The sequence below is a fragment of the Pungitius pungitius genome, chromosome 13, assembly GCF_949316345.1.
Source record: "Pungitius pungitius chromosome 13, fPunPun2.1, whole genome shotgun sequence".
In the NCBI taxonomy this organism is placed as follows: domain Eukaryota; kingdom Metazoa; phylum Chordata; class Actinopteri; order Perciformes; family Gasterosteidae; genus Pungitius; species Pungitius pungitius.
The window spans coordinates 4,619,204-4,636,219 of NC_084912.1; the positions used below are offsets into that span (position 1 = coordinate 4,619,204).

The 17,016-nt window shown below is 44.3% G+C and overlaps 1 protein-coding gene across 1 annotated transcript; it reads right to left on the reverse strand.

Annotated features, from left to right (window-relative positions):
• Positions 1-465: 465 nt before the first annotated feature.
• adss2 (adenylosuccinate synthase 2) lies at positions 466-15,743 on the reverse strand. Its single transcript, XM_037465007.2, has 13 exons — positions 15,552-15,743; positions 9,365-9,467; positions 7,336-7,404; positions 7,182-7,232; positions 6,981-7,047; positions 5,926-6,033; positions 5,712-5,793; positions 5,498-5,624; positions 4,572-4,726; positions 4,178-4,302; positions 3,847-3,944; positions 3,305-3,454; positions 466-2,770 (listed from the first exon to the last, which is right to left on the reverse strand). The coding sequence occupies exons 1-13, from the start codon at positions 15,741-15,743 to the stop codon at positions 2,718-2,720; spliced, it is 1,380 nt and encodes a 459-aa protein (XP_037320904.2). The 3' UTR covers positions 466-2,717.
• Positions 15,744-17,016: the final 1,273 nt, after the last annotated feature.

Genomic DNA, 17,016 nt, shown 5'->3' on the forward strand with positions numbered 1-17,016 from the left:
GGGGGGGGGGGGTTTCAGCTGTTTGTTTGTCGGACCTCTCATTGCATTCATATTGTAAATAAAGCTTCTTTGTATGTTGTTTCATGATCTCGATCTTCCATGAAAGGTTCCTAAGGAGAGAAACTCTTTAATGAACCAGCGTTGAGCCTTCATTTATGGGGAAACGGCTCCCTCTGGTGCTCATGAAGAGAGCTGGTCTCTGTATGTCACATTATTAATAAAAAGAAAAATCAAATACTGACAAACTAAAGTAAACAAGCATTTTACCACAGCATTTCATAGACATCCAAAAAGGAAAAGCGAGATATTTGTTTCTAGACACACCACTGTTCAACATGTCAATGTCGGCATTCTGGTTTTTAATGGCTTTTGATTGATATACTGTATATATATATATAAAAGATATGAGCCTGTTAATAATAATTAAGCCCCACCCATTTGACAAACTCCTACTTTGCAGCCAAACATTGTTCCAAACCACAGAGCTTTAATTCAAATTCAAAGCGGTGATCCCAAAGTTTCCAAAGACACAAAAAAACATCTCGACAGGAGACATCGTCAGGAAACTTTTTTTTTTCCCCCAACCTGAAAATGACTTAACTGGCAAAACAAAAAAGGCAATAACTGCATGTCACGGTTTTGACAGAACAGAAGAGTTAACATGAGGATTTCTGTGTAAATATGCTGCATATAAAGACTAAAACATTCATTTAGTCAGAACCTGGTGTCAAGATTGAAGTCCGCCCTTCAAATTAAAATGGGCTGAACAGTGAGGGAAAATAAAAAAAGTAAAGAAAGGCAGATAAAGACAGATCTTCAGGTAGTAAAGAGGATTCAGTGACGAGTTGGCAGTGTGAGCGCTTAAAGGGAAAAATGTGCATTACAACACATCAGAGAGAGAACATCCTGCTGCAGACAAGGTCACACCAAAAAAAACTGTCCATCCTGACCGAAAGTTTGTGAATTACGTGACAGACTTTCAGGGACTTCTAACATTAAAGGTTGCTGAGAGCGTGTCCCACTGCTTTTACACACAAGCTCAAGACAAAAACAGCATAGTTAAAACACTTTTTAATCAATATCCTGAGAAGAATGAGTCAGTCCGAGTGGTCGGGTTTCGCTCAGCGGAGGCGACTTTTTTTCCAGATTTGACTAAATCCACCGACTTCTTTCAAAATACTGAAAGAAACGCTTCCGTCATCCCTTTATTCTGAATTGTGTGTTAGAATGAAAACAGAAAACAAATACATGTGTGATGATTTAGCTGCTTCCTCACAACAATAGCTTTCTTTCGTTAAACTTGGCACGACAGCTGTGTGCAAACATCGGACATTTATTCCACAAAAGCTTGTTGGTTTTACTAAAAGTTGCACAAGAGGTCAGTGAACTCATCTCCAGGAGGCAGCTGCAGGTCTTCTGTGGAGAACTTCCCCAAGTCTAATGCCACATTCATGTGCAATATCAAAGTCAGTTTCAGTCTCATCAAACTCAAGGCCGCCACATGCTGTTTTTTAAGTCCATAATGAGCGGATATGTTGTTAGATGCACATTATTGCAATGTTGGAATTAACCACAACTCATTATTACCAAGTTATTGTGATCCGATTGCTGGCAGTGTCATCTAAATAATAACGATATTTGATTCACCCACTTTTACAGTTTACGTGTACATGTTTTCATTTGTTGAACTGCTCCAAAAAAAGCACATAAGTAGCTACATAAGGCTTTTTTTTAAATGATCTGCACAAACACTACCAACACGTAGGGATGGGAGGTTCCCCCCGCCCCCGTCCTTTCCAGCAGGTCTTTTATTTGCATGATGCCTCATCATCAGTGAAACTTGCTTTTGAAGACAAAATGCAACCCTAAACCTTTGTTTTTCCTTTTTGTGAAGATGTGCATTATGACAAACGCCAGAATCCTGGACCAAAAAAAAAAAAGAAAGATGACCAACATCGTTAAAGAGTATTTATCGATCAACTGATACACGTTTCTTTTTTTTAAAGTTGCCATTGCCTTCTTGTACACTTATTGTATTGAAAGGGCAAAGAAATGCCCCGAATAAATAATCAAATGATTGTTAAGTATGTCGGCTGACTGCATTGATTGGTTATACACCTGTTATATTTCTGTATATGTTCATGGGAAACTTTCCACACAGTCGCTAGCTACGAATCTTTTGGCTGAATGACGAGGAGTCTGGTGAGACAATAACACATTAAAAATATTAAATAGATCCCTTTATCGCGTCGGTTGTTGTACACCTGGCAGAATTAAACATAAAGCAGGTGCAGTCCAGAGCATTTAAAGTGCAGAGGTTAAAACTGATTCACGCCAGACCGGCACAGCGCATCGGTTAAGAAAAACACGCTGGAACAGCTTGACCCGAGCGTCTGCGTCTGAGTCCGTCTCTCTGGAGGCCGCTGTCAGGCCTGACGGGCGGCGGGGATAAAAGGCTGCGATGACTTTTTAAAACTGTTAAAAAAAAATCCCAACGGAGGTCAGTCTGATCCGGAGAGGTGTCAGTCTGAAGATGCAGTGTTAAAGCGTTGAGAGCAGACATGGCATGTCCAGGTAGGTAGGCTGTGTGTGTCGGAGCGTGTGTGTATATATGTGTGTGTGTGGAGCGGGGGGGTGGTAGGGAGGTTTAGAAGGAGGACAGTTGAGGAGCAGTCGCTGATGTGCATCCTCTTTGCTCGGTGTGGTCCTCCCTTCGTCTAGAACAGCTGGATCATGGACTCCCGGGACTTGCCCACTCCGATCCACTTGACTGAGGAAACAGAAGCAGAGGTGAGCAGCGAGCAGCACGTCTCCACTTCCGACCTTGGACGTCTACACGTGTGAATGGAATCATTTCAATAAGAGAAAAACGCATTTCTTTTCAGCTGCTTTTGATGTCTGAGATGATTTGAACGTTTAAACTATTAAATCAAGACGGTCACAAATTTATTGGAAAATAGAAATAAATGATTTGTAAAAGTGACAGCAGAGCTTTTGTTGTGGTTGGCCTCGTGGTCCACCAGATGGCGCTCTTGATATTCACCGGCAGCCTGAACTAAACTTGCTCCTTTTTTTTTTCTTTTCTTTTTTTTAAAGACTTTAGCTAGAAATTAAAAGTAAAAGAAATGAAATATGACGATACAAAACTGCAAGAAAAGATCACATATAACGTACTTGGATTCTCAGAAAGTGAAGTTGAACGTGTTTTTGATCAGGTCTGACGGATAAAATCCTAATGTAAATCTGTAAAGGTATTCTATCAATGCGCGTGTGTGTGTGTGTGTGTGTGTGTGTGTGTGCGTACCAGGCACTCCCACTTTCTCCTCGATGTAGCGGACATATTTCTGAGCGTTCTCGGGCAGCTCCTCAAAGCTTCTCACAGCCGAGGTGTCGCTGTTCCAGCCGGGCAGCGTCTCATACTGGACCTCCACGTGCTGCAGCACCTCCTGATTGGCTGGCTCAGAATCAATGCCAGGGGAGGAGGGGGGGGGGGGTGGGTAACATCACACCATCAGTTTTACAGGAGACCACAATCAAACAGCTATGACAACAGATCAATAGGTTTTCTCCTAGAAATGGAGCTCTCTATAAATAACTGTGAAGACTGGAAGAAGAGGAAGCGAGAGTTTTGACATTTTATCCACTGAAGGCAGAGACGCATCGCTGAGAAAACTCAAGACAAGTCTCAAGACATCGTGTCACCTTTGGGAAACACGCTTGGTTACGTGAACGATTAAGGTGGTCTTTAAATTACTTGAGATCCAAGTTGTTAAACCAGCTCGTGTACCTGAATCCTGAGCAACTGTTGGAAAGAACGTGAGCTGGAATATAAGAACTACTCATTACCTGGAAAATAAGGTATAGTTTTGTTGTCGACTTTGTACGAAATGCCCACTTTGATCTCTGCCAGCACGTCGAGTATGTCCAACTTGGTGAGCGCTAATCTGGGGGTCACAAAAGGTTACGACAGGAAGGTTATACGACTGGATGCATAACTCACTCTGAAAATATATATAGTCACACATATAACAAAACAACCACCTCGCTCATCTCCCCCCTCCCATAATGATCTATTCTACTAAATGCCCTCTCATAAACACTCAAGATAAACTTTGTACCGCAACAAATTCATCATAAACAAATCAATGGAGACCACACACGGCCACGCTGAACTCACGCGGTGAAGCCATTAATCATGTGGGCATATTTGATGAGCACCAGATCCAGCCAACCGCATCGTCTCTTCCTGCCCGTGGTCACGCCCACCTCCTTCCCTCGGGTCTGAAGGAGCTCGCCGACCTCCTGAAGGCGAGGGCAGACGAGTGCGAAAATGATTAGAGCACCTCACATGGTTCTATGGCACGCGAGTGACGGTCGCGTTTTAGTTCACGGCGTCTTATATTAACCATAAAATCATCACACGGCGTTATTTCACACAAACACAGCAGTGCAGATTTAAAAGAGGTCAGAGTTTATCCACCACTTTTCCTGTGATAAACTATTTGTCTGCGTAGCAAAAGGGTCCCGTTTGCACATCGGCGGTCACGGGTTCCCGCTGCGTGTCCTCTTACGTTCCTCTGCTCTGAAGGGAAGGCCCCGATGCCGACCCTGGTGGTGTACGCCTTCACCACCCCGTAAACGTTCCCCACGTTGCGAGGCGGCATCCCGAGGCCCGTACACACTCCGCCCACCGTGCAGTTAGACGAGGTCACGAAAGGGTACGTCCCTGCAAACGACAGCATGCCGACCATTACTCATTCTGCAGGGTGACTCATGACAGATTCATCGCGGTGATTGAGCGTCAACTCATCCGTGTTCACATGGAACCGACCACAACGGATGGAAGATTTTGCCAAAAACAAAAATATCACAACATAGCATATTTTCTAGTAGATCAATGAATAGTCAAACGGTAAATCCTTTTTATTCTGCCTGTGCGTGCAATAAGAACTCGGATGACATAATTGTATATTACGAGCTGTGATTTCCCCAGGATTCCATGGAAAGGAGAGAAAAATATCACATTGAATGACTTGAACTCTTTAAAACTCTCACAGACAGAGATTGAAATAATGGTGCCCTTAGGAAACCGTCTCTCACTGCTCTGTGCTGAAAGCAAGGATCCCGGGTTCCCTCCTTTGGAAGCTGGGTGCTTCCCACATTGTTGCTTAATCACAGAAGAACCGGTCCAGCGGCTCGCGTGTCTGTCGTTCCGCCCAAGTGCTCTTTGGCTAAACACTGACTTCCTGCAAGCGGCCAAAATCCGAGAGCGCCTACGTTCGATTGGTGGTGATCCAGATAAAGATTGATGCCGCTGTGGCCACATTTTTTATTGAAGTGTAGATAAGACCAGTCAGACAGAGAGAGGTCGGGCAGCGCTTGGTAATTAGAAATGACATTTGTGTCCCAGAGGAGAGAGAGAGATAGCACGAGGGTGGCGGCGTATTTTCAAACGTTTCTGTTGGGAGTAAAGGAGGCTTAATTGTGATGTACAGACCGAAGTCGATGTCCAGCAGCGCGGCGTTGGCGCCTTCGACCAGGATCTTTTTAGGAGGGCCGTGAAGAGCCTCGTACATGAAGTGCACGCCGTCTCTCACCATGGGCTTGATCCGCTCCCCATAGTCCTGCAAATCACACAGCGTGTCACTGCACCAAAGCCAGCAGTCATTGTAGGTTTTTTTTTTTAATTAAAAGTGTTGAACCTGAACTACCTTTAACCGGTCAAGCTCTCCTTCTGTGTCAATCCTTAGAGTCGGGTACATGGACATGTACTGCTGGGCCAAACTTTTATACCTGCAACAAGCACGAGTAATCAGCTGCAATTAACCCGAGGGCCCAGTTAAAAAAACAACAACTTGCAAGCGTTGAGTTACTTTGTGACCTGAAGGTCGATTGGGAACATGATCCCGTACTACGTGCACAGACCTTTCAGAGAACTGAGTAAAGTCAGCCAACAGGTCGCATATCCTGAGGCCGTTGCGCGCTGCTTTGGCTGAATACACAGGGCCGATCCCCTTCTTTGTTGTGCCCAGGCTGCACAGGACCAAGAGAGACAGGAAGAGGGCGGGGACACAGATATCAAGCTAAATGACGATCAATTTAATAAATGCTTTACTTTGCATTAAAATGAGCATTTTCTACATCAGCATAAGACTAAAGCTGCAGTGTCCTGTTAATTTGTTTTAACTGTGGAAATCAGACTGCTGCTTTTCTCTTTGCTGATGGTTAAATAGTTCAGCATCTTACTTTAAAAAAAAGAGAAGAAACTACAGTATATTTCCTTCATCAGTGTTTCTAGTTTTTAAGAAAACAGATCAGGAGCCCTCTCACTCACTCACTCACTCTCTCACTCACTCACTTTGGGTATTCAGGTATTTTTGTGGCTGAGGCACTTTGGGGGAGGAGCACACCGGATCTCTCTTAACATTGTGAATGCACCACAGACTCGGCTCAACATTCCTCACATACGCCGGTGTGGGTCACTGCTCGGCCTAATTTGTTACTTGAATATGATCGTATCAGAAGGGTGTTGAATAGAACATGAATACCTGGATTAACTAGATGAAATACTTCAAAGTAAAGCCCTGAACAGGGAGCTGATGGAGCAACGCTCCTCTCTCTGACACCCTGCTCATAAACCCCACCTGTTGCTACACCCTCCTCCCAGAGGAGGCCTCCGGGGGGGATTAAAAGCTTGGGCGTCACCGTCGAAAGACATTTCTTTACATGAGGAAAGAGACAATGAAATGATGTGCAAAATAAAAAGGAAAATTCGACTTCTGGTTTCATCGTTATAAAGAAGACGACATATTGTCCAACTGTGTCTTCTGTGGCTGTTTTTTTTAATGAAATCAGATTTTTAGAGCAGTGAAAGTCACATTTGATGCATTGTTATTATAAAAGTATTGATTAGATGGTGTTTTTTGTGATCCCTGATCAAAGCGGAGGAACCGATGAAGTGAGGGGAACAGGTTTCTTACTTTTTGCCTGCTTGCTCTTTTCTCTGCTGTTCCTGAACACCATCAACTGCCTGGTGGAAGTCAAACACTGCAGAGGAGGAAGAGAGGGGACACACACACACCACTCTGTGTCACACACAGACACAGACCCCCTAACACACACACACACACACACACACACACACACACACACACACACACACACACACACACAGGACTTACCAATATGTGCTCTGTCTGAGATGACCAACCTCTTCTCCCACTCAATAAGACCTACACACACATAAACTTTGAGTTTATATTATGTCTTTGTTTTATATTTATTTTAACCACATTCCTCCTTTGTGTTCTGCTATACGTGTTTGAAACATCTCACCTTTTCCTTTGCGTTCGTTCTTCTCTGCCTCTTCAAACAGGCCCGGCAGATGGATCACAACACCGTTGCCTGAGGTGAAAAAAAATTTATAAAAATATTTACCAGACTTCACAAAGTCACTTCCTCCCTCACGGGACAAACTTGTTTGCCGCTACTCAAGGACACTTCAAAGAGGGGGTGTGAAGCGCACACCTCGTGACTAACTCCTGAGTCACAGCTGCTGTTTAAGGTTAAAGTTTCCTAGGAATCAGACACGGTTTGATAGATGTGTGCAAAGATACACTTCTTCATACAAAGTCATGATAGAACTCTCCTCACTGGTTGTACACACAAATCAATGAGTTATGGAACAAAAGTTAAATCAGAGGAAGATCTTTATTCTTCATGAATTACTTTTTAAAGTTTCACGTCCCATCCACCCCACCGGAAAAACTAGATGTAAAGGTTAAATACTCAAGTGAAGTATCTTCAAAGTACAGTACTTGAGTAAACGCAAATTAATTTCCAGCACTGCATTTTGCACACGGTGTTTGGGTGAAATAAACGGTCATGATTGTTGTTGCTAACACAGTCTAAAAGGCCTTTAATGGTGGATCTGAAGTTCCGTGTCCTCACAGGAGGAGTCAAACAGCTCAACAGCTCACCCTGGTTAACGCTTTCATTGGGTTGGATTAACTGAAGGAGGTTTGTTAAGTGCTTTTGACAAATTAAATGCGAGAATTGTGGGAAATGGCAAAAAACAACCTCAACAAACTGTTTTAGAGGCACTGTAGGAATAAATGTGAGAGATAAAAGTATTTGCGGCTCAAAGGGAACAAAAGACCTGAATACAGATTTGCTCCGACTGCTGGAGGCCATGAATGTGCTTTTAATTACAATGAATTAAGTTTAATTACACACAAAGATGACAATGACGGCGTAATAAACAGCAACATGTTTTCCACAATGAAACAACTATGAATTATCAATGTTTGTCCTTCTGTGCAACCGTGAGACACAACAACACCAATGACACAAAATGTTTAGCTTTAAATGTAGATTATCTGTTCAAAATGACGAGATGTCCCAATAAGTGATTAGAGCGCCAAGTTAAGACAGCAGTAAGAGCTTTACTCAAGGTTAAGGTTTCAATGCCAGGCGATCCTTTAGATCTTGAGGGTGCATCATCTGGAGACTATGAATGCCTGATCCGCAATCCTGCTGCTACAATATTTCAGTCAGGGACAGCCATGGAAAAACTGACTGACTGAAGATCACATGCATACAATCACACCCGCGGCTACGAAAGTCAAAAAAACAGCATCGTTAGGAATGAGGTGCTAGATCTCTAGTTCCAATTTTCCATCCATTTACTGCAAGATAATCCAGACGCAGTTTTTACTGCAGTGAAAGGAAAATGAAAAGAGTCGTAACACATCGACGCAGGGACACAGAAACGATCCCCTCAGCTCACTCCGTGCATTTTCAGGGTTTTGGGAGGTTCGAGTCGCAGAGTTTGAATTAAGCTGAGAGAATAGGACAGCACTAAAGTATACAATTATAGTACAGCTGGGTGAAAGCTTCCAAGAGTTGAATGTATTACTGGGAAAACGTTGCACACTTCTGATGTTAATGGTTAAGAAGTACAGCTTCCTGCAACCTTTGTCCTATTTGACTAGCTTGGGCGGGTGTGGCCAGCTCTGAAACTCTATCAAAGAGGTAAAAGCATAGATGTGATTTAGCATCAAGGCTACAAGGCAAAGTGCTGATGTGGAAGCCAGAAAGAAAAAAGGTAATGTGCCATTAGCTAATGAAGTTACTGCAGACGGGTAAATGGGATGCAGAGTGGCGCTGAGTCAAGCGGTCGGCAAAATGGAGGCCGGATCATAAAGCAGCGAGGAAAATAATTCCTTGGAATGAGCTTCTGCACCATTGCGTAAATGTGTGTGTGTGTGTGTGTGTGTGTGTGTGTGTGTGTGTGTGTGTGTGTGTTTCTGTGGCACAAATGTCAAGTGTGAAATGTGTTACTCAGACTTGGGGAGGTACGCACCGATGAAGGCGGTGACCTTGGGGTTGATGATGCCGCTGGGGAGGAGGTGAAAGTCGTATTCCACCGAGTCCACCACCACCGTGTGTCCCGCGTTGTTGCCGCCCTGCGGGGAGGAGACGGGCAGCAGTGAGGAGACAAACACAAACCCACACACACACAATGGGGGCTCTGCAACTTCTGTTAGTTAGAGCGGGAAGGCGGGCTCAATGCTTTGTCGAGCAGTGACAAGCATCCCACGTAACCCATCTGTTGAGTGTCCAAAAGTTCACTCACATCTCAAAAAGGATCTCAATGAAGCACTAACTCACTAACAAACCTGTTTGTAGAGAAGTAAAGTCTTGTATTTACCACGGATTGCACGGAATGTAAATCTGGGACAATCCAACGCTGCATAAAAACATGTTGTTTTAGAACGAGAGCTGAGCAACATGGCCAAAATAATAGAACTACTTTAAATTGTATTAATATATCTCACTACATATGTTTGATGAATCGTATTGAAGTGACAAAACTGCATTTAAATTTGTGCTGGATATAATCCATAAAGACGAGGCCATCTGGTGTTAAGATTCCACTGAAAGACGATCAATCCTCTTATTGAATTGTCGTATTTGCAGCGTTCTGATAAACCACTCTGCCTTTCTCTGGCACACAACAAGTCGGATGACAAAACCAAGGCCACAAGCGAACCGAAGCTCCGAGAGTTGATGAGATTCCTGCAACACTTTGGGATTCTCGACATGAACCACTCTCACTGACAAACATGTCGCTGAGAGTGGTTCTCGCATGAAGTCAACCAGCTGATAAACAAGTATGCACTTGCAAGTACAAGCAGTGCGGTACCCCTCGGATTATTCAATAGCAATTATTTTCTTAACTGTCAAATAGGACATACTTTCCGGATATTAATCGGCCTATTAAATCGCTTCACACGGGCCTGCGCATGATTAAGCACAGCTAACCGTGGAGATAAAAATGCACGAGTTGAGCCCAGAAGGAGAACAGCAAGTCCTTGACGGAGGACGACACAGTCTGACCCTCTTGGCTGCTCTCTGCTTCTACGTTTCGCACCCTGAGGCGTTGCACTCCGCAGCTCAGGGAGGGACGGAAAAAAATAACTAAAAATGAAGCATTGATGAGTAGAGGAAAGCATTGTCTCTGTGTGCTGAAAAAAAAAACACGGCTGCAGAACCATTCACTACCCGAGGCGTCCATTCCGATTGGTTCGCCTCGTGACGGGGACGTGTTGTTAACGATGTAGCCTGTGGAGGTAAATCAAGCCCAGCATGTGCTACATGGTGACATTTCTGGCCCCAGCAGCACCCTTAAGGTGGAGATGGGGGAACAGGTGTGTGTGTGTGTGTGTGTGTGTGTGTGGAGGGAGAGGGGCTCTTCTTTTAACTGTGGTCATCTCACAGTCCGATAAATCTCTTGCTCCCATCACGCGGCGAATCCTCTCACCTGACCTGACGAAGTTCGGTTCGACATTGGAAGGATTCTCTTCGGGGATCTTGTCGATGTGGCTGTGGGTGTTAATGGGCGTTACCTGATCTGCACGTGTGACCCTGCTCTTCACCGGGGATTAAGATGTGCCTCACACCCTTTTGCTTTGGTAGGAAAGAGAAGACATGGCTTCCTACTGTGGCTAAAAGTCCACATAAATAACCCCATCACAAGACTGCTTGAATGGGAGCGGTGTCGAAAATAAAACCCTCGGTGCAGTTCTCCCTTTTGCTCAACAAAGATTCATAGCAACTTTTTGGGGGGGAATCTGCAGTTGCATATTGACAAGAACGTCCATCATCGTCAGCTAAGAAATCTACTTGTTTTGATGGTGAATATAGTTTTATTGTAAAGCTTATGTTGTTGCATAAACTTCAGTAGCAGACTGAAAACAAAACCTTTAACGTTGCATCAAACTGTGAGAACATCATATATTATTCTGTGTCAAGACACAACTTATTATTTAGTTGTTCATATAATTTAGTTGCATGAGTGATGTATTTCCGTTAAGCCATAAAAAGAGAAAATGGGATTTGGACATTTTTACACAGCTTTTGAGATTTGTGTCTAAACAAGTGTATAAAACATCTTACATATGTGGTGGAGCTACTACACCCTTATTTACCAGCCTGCACTCTAAGGTCAACCATATTTCATTTTACCTCCCTTACAGACCTGTTCAGACAAGCAGGTTAAACTTCACATTATTTTTGTACATTTTATGGTGTGTTTGTTTTATCTCTTTTAACGCCAAAACCTCATTCAAGTAAATGGAAAAATGTCTTTATAGTGTATTTTACTGGTGAGTGTGCATTTCTGTAACACCCAGACTGGGGATTTTGGCCACAAAGTGATTCTGTGTGTCTTCTGTCAATCACCCTTCCCTCTCGTTTCAGACACCGCCTACCTGTGTGCCGCCGCCCCCGTGATTACAAGCCCCACCCTTATTGTTTACACCTGTGTCTCGTTCCCCTGTGTATTTAGCCCTTGTCAACGAATTGTTCTGTGCCAGTTTGTCTCTTGTCTCCCATGAGCTTACCAGCAATTTCCTCCAGTGTGCCTGCCCGTGTTTCGAACCTTTTCTGTCCACCCGCAACCCTTTGCATGCCGACTTGGATTTATCTGCCTCCTCTGTCTGATTACCCGTGTACCGAACCTCTGCCTGGATTAAATACAAGAATTGCTCTTAACTACCGTGTGTCAAGTCTGCTTTTAATTCCAGGTCCTTGTGGCCCTAGCCCCCCCTGACAAATTCTGTCCATTTTGTATCTTAAAAAGTGACTTTGATTAGTGGCCCGTGTGTTAAAAACGTTTCCCTCCTGTTCTGAAATAATTCTATTAAGCACTTTGCAGAGGTGTGGACTCGAGTCATGTGACTTGGACTCGAGTCAGACTCGAGTCATGAATTTGATGACTTGAGACTCGACTCGACAAAACGTACAAAGACTTGCAACTCGACTTGGACTTGAACACCGATGACTCGTGACTTGACTTGGACTTTTGACTCGAGAAGACTTGCTACTTCCCATCAAAACTGGGGGATAACATTTTCACACCAACGCGCCGCTCTGTTTATCTGCATCTGTCAAAAAAATGTGCGCCACCTGTATGCAGAGAGCGCGCGCTGCCTGCACAACATCCAATCACTGCAGTCCATTTGACCGTATCAACGAGACAGCTCGTTCATGGTTACAAAAATCGGGATTTTTGAACCCGGATTCAGACTCCGATGGAAATCCTCGCCAACATTATGTCAACGTTCGTTTTAAAGTAGTGTAATGAGCTGAGTTAAAGTTATTAGTTAATCAGTTATGCAGATGTTGCATGTGTTCACGTTATGCTCCGTTACCAGCTGTAGTTACGCGAGACAACCCGAGTTTTGGGGGGCCGTGTATGCGGAAGTGTTCGTTCGGCGTGGTGACGGCCAACAGTGACCGAAGTTGAGTTGTTTTATATAAATAAATGCAGCGGAGTTGCAAGCCAGTCATCGCCTCCTTATTTACGCTGCAGCATTGGGGTGAGCGTTACAGTACTATAACACAGTCACAGTCGATCCACCATTACCCTTCCCTTCGTAGTCTAGGTCTGTGAGGCAGCGCACCATCACCCAGGGTTCCCCGTCCCCACTATAATAAAAGGACTCGAAATGACTCGAAACTAAAATGGCACGACTTGTGACTCGACTTGAGACTTGCTTCGTCTTTGACTCGACTTGACTCGGGACTCGAGGGCAATGACTTGAGACTTGCTTGTGACTTGCCTAACAGTGACTTGATCCCACCTCTGGCACTTTGTGACTTATTTCTGTGAAGAGAATATGAATTAATTTTATTTCATTGCTTTAACCATGTGTATCAAACACTATGAATCAACCCTCTCAAGTGATGAAAAATGTTTTGTATACAACCGCCATTTCCCAAAATGTCTAGTGAAAGAGACAAAAAGACAATGTGTGCATTGAGGTACAAATAGTGTGTCTTCAATTGACACACACACACAACTGTTTAACTGGATGAACCAGTTCTCACTCACTCTTTTGTATAGCTAGTAAAATAATTTAACAAGCATGCAAAACCGGTATGCTATATTTTCCTTTCTGGCATTCCAATACTTTTTCTTAAAGCAGTGCAGCAAAACACAACCTGGAATTTAATTATTTTACATGTTAAGACACAAAGGAAGTTAAGGAGGAAATATTTCTACCATTCAGTCGGTGAAGCATGATACGGGACCACGACTCTCCTGCACTCAGTCTCCAGGGATGTGTTTTGCTCGTATCCAGCCCCCACAGCTACACACCCTCTGTTTTCCCAACTAAGACTTCTCGGACCAAAGAGGTCTGGACTGTAAGGAACACCAAGCAAGACTGCTGCGGAAGCTTATTTTATGAAAAGATCAACGCTGTTGACTCCGGCGGCCTCCAATAAACACGCACACCCTGATGTGTGGAGGGGACACTGTGCAGGGCCACTCCCAGAGAGCGGTTTATTTTTACACCTCTCCTGCCTCGACAGGACCGCCGAGACAAGGAAGGTGCGAGGCTCCGAAGAATCCTGCTTGTGTCAACTTCTTATCGACGTGGACAACTAATCGTGCAGAGTTGGTATAAGCGGCCAGAAGATTTGCAAGTTGAGGTCTATATTGGAGGCTGAGGAAACTGGTGTCAAGTATGTAGTTACAAATTTAGCTCATCGTAGATGTCAGCCCATGAGTTAGAAAGGCAAAAGATAACTAAGTGTCTCCATTAGAGTTTTTCCATCAAAGAGCGCAGAAAAAACAAACAAAACAAAAAAAAGAACTGCGGGGGAAGGGGGGGGGGGGCAGAATGAAGAGCTTTAGTCTTTGTAAACAAATTTGATGTCCATCTCTGAAACTCTTTGACTATAATATGTATTGCTGGAAAACTGTCAAAAACAAATAATGAGCTTTATTGCTGAGAGAGATCAGGTACAGGAATCTCCCCTGTACACAGCGGGGCAACAAGCTGAGAGCCCTGGTTGCCGTGCCAACACGCCCAAGACAACAACACATAGCATTTCAGATTTTACAATCCACCAGTTTTGCATAGGAGTATTTGCAGTGAACACCAAGTGCCACTGGCCCAACGTGCTGACCCGATCCAGATGAAGAGCAAGTGAGGGAGTCACACGGATGTTACTATAAATACACCTTGATAAGATAAATAATAACAGGCCTTTGAAGTGGTTAAGAACTAAAGTGGAATACCAACTTGCCATTAGCTCCAAATCCTGATTGGCTGTCGATGCAGCACCAGTTTGTAAATTCTGCTATACCCATAGGCGTAACCACGCAGCCATTGGGGGGGTACAAACTGTATATTACATGCCCAACCAGAGAGGAGAACACGCAGGATCACTGTTACACCACACCTGCCCACACCAGCCCAAAACCGGCTTTAAAAAAATGATGGGGAAGGTTATTCATTTGGACCCCCCCCCCCCCCCTCCCCAAATGTCTAAACCATGATTACGCCCTTAGCTATACCAGTAGTTATTATGTTATCAACACACCATGCATGTTTGCATAATTTCCCCGCCCAGCATCTGTGAAATGATAAGTAAAAGTTATTTTTATATAGTGTTATAAGTGTAATCTGCATGATCAGGGTAAGACCACAGTTTGCCAACATGTTACATGAAACGAGATGATGGCAACATGTTGTATTGAGACTTCTAACAATACAATTGAGTCATGAATACAATTGTTACGTTCTGGCTACAATCAACGGCACCTTTTGGCTAGCTAACCGACTACCTCAAACGCACCACGAGAGCCCGGCACGAACTGCCTCACCTGACGTCACTCTGGCTACCGGAGCGTTCGGCTTTTTTTGTCACGTGACACGACCGGAGTCAATTCATCACAGACATTAAAACGTGTCCGAGGAGCTCGGCATGCAGCTAGCCGCGATTCAAGGTGACATTAGCGGAACTGCGAGAACACACCCGTTGCCGAATGAGACGTTGGTCAGCTCGCCAATTGCCGTTAGCTCGCCGTGCAACTGGCACCCACCGGAGTAAGCTAACGCCAAACGTTTAACGGTACCCGCGGGGTTTCCGGTGACCAACGGTAACGTTAGCTAACGCCGCGAACGGAGGCACAAGTTAAATAAGTAAGTGCAGCATGTACGAGGGAGGTGGTGGGGGGGGGGGGAGAAACCAACCTGACATCTGCACACCATATCCGCGTCTTGTGCCAGCAGGTCCACAACTTTCCCTTTCCCCTCGTCGCCCCACTGAGCCCCGAGCACCACGGTCACTTGGTTGCCAACGTGCGGTCCGGGGGCTCGTCTCGTCGGGCCGTCGCTGTTGCCGTTCGCGGCCCCGCCGTTTTCCTGGCTCCCACTTTCTGACATGTCGGCTGTCCGCACCGATGCTGTGCTGCGCCGAAATAACGCCTGGGAGGACCGGAGGAGCTTCACTCCACGGCAACGTTAGACGCGAGGAAGCAACACGCCCCGCACATGCGTACAACGTGTCTGACGTGACGGTTGCCGGCCCGGTCCCACAATGAGTCCCTCTGACGTCACCTGGTACGCGGTGGCGTGAAAGCCTGTGTACATTTGAATGGGACGGCGCTTTGCTGCAACATGTCGCGTCACCATGACAACGTCAAAACAAGTTGAGGGTAAATAGCGTAAATGTGTCTAAAAAGTATGAATGCTACGTTTAAGTGTGAATATTTTTTACTCTCTGATTTGAACGGCTTTCGGGCTCTTGTGTGATGTGAGGTCTTTTTTTAGTAATGTTTTATTGTCAAAAATGCTTTGATGAAAACATTTTATATTTTATGAATAAATGAATGAACATCGTTTTTTTCTCCATCTTTAATCCTCATCGTTTTAAATCTATACTTTTTAAAAATGAAAGTCCTCTCTGTTTCTAATTATCCCGTTTTCACACAATATGAATACAAAATGTAATACCAAATTATTAATATTAGATTTGGTTATTTTCATTCACAAGGTACATTTTTGTATTTAAGTCAATATTCTTTAGTTGAACCCTTACTAGCTTACACAAACAACTGTTGCTGGTTCGAAAGACCTAAAGTCACATTAAAGAAACAAAGTAAAGTCAAACAAGCCAAATATAAAGATTTATTTTAATATGTAAGTGTGTCACAATTGATACACTTGGACAATTCTACATTATAATATGGAACACTGCACTATTTGAACTGTTTTAAAAAGTGTTGCATCTTGAATTATTTAGTTCCCTCTGGTGGTGATGAAATGCACACAAATGCAAGTGTGAAACTGCTCAGATAATGGAGCATTATGTGCACACGGTGCGGCACCTAAACCTGAGCCAGTTTAATTTCATCTCCTTCCATAACGGCTGCTCCCCGTTGAGAGAGGACATTAAAACAAAAAGCACCACAAACAATATATATCTGCTGAAATATTGTGAACAAATGAATGCATACATTCTTTCTCAGGACAGCCGGACGCAGGAGCTGTTTTGCAGATTTGCTGTTCTCGTTTGCCTGTTTGTACCTGCTGCCGATGGAGGAGCACAGTGCCAGATACAGCTCGCATCACGACTGTCTTTTCTTCGCCTTCGAGCTCAGTGTGGGACAGATGCTCAAGTGGGGGAACAAGAGAGAGCACATGGGAGCAGGTCACG

Excerpts from the sequence above, each read along its gene's own strand:
- adss2 (XM_037465007.2), bottom strand. The coding sequence starts at position 15,743 with ATGTCAGAAAGTGGGAGCCAGGAAAACGGCGGGGCCGCGAACGGCAAC. Across the intron at positions 7,233-7,335 it reads GAACGAACGCAAAGGAAAAG|GTCTTATTGAGTGGGAGAAG; the intron begins GTGAGATGTTTC and ends ATGTGTGTGTAG. Across the intron at positions 3,945-4,177 it reads ATGATTAATGGCTTCACCGC|ATTAGCGCTCACCAAGTTGG; the intron begins GTGAGTTCAGCG and ends TGTGACCCCCAG.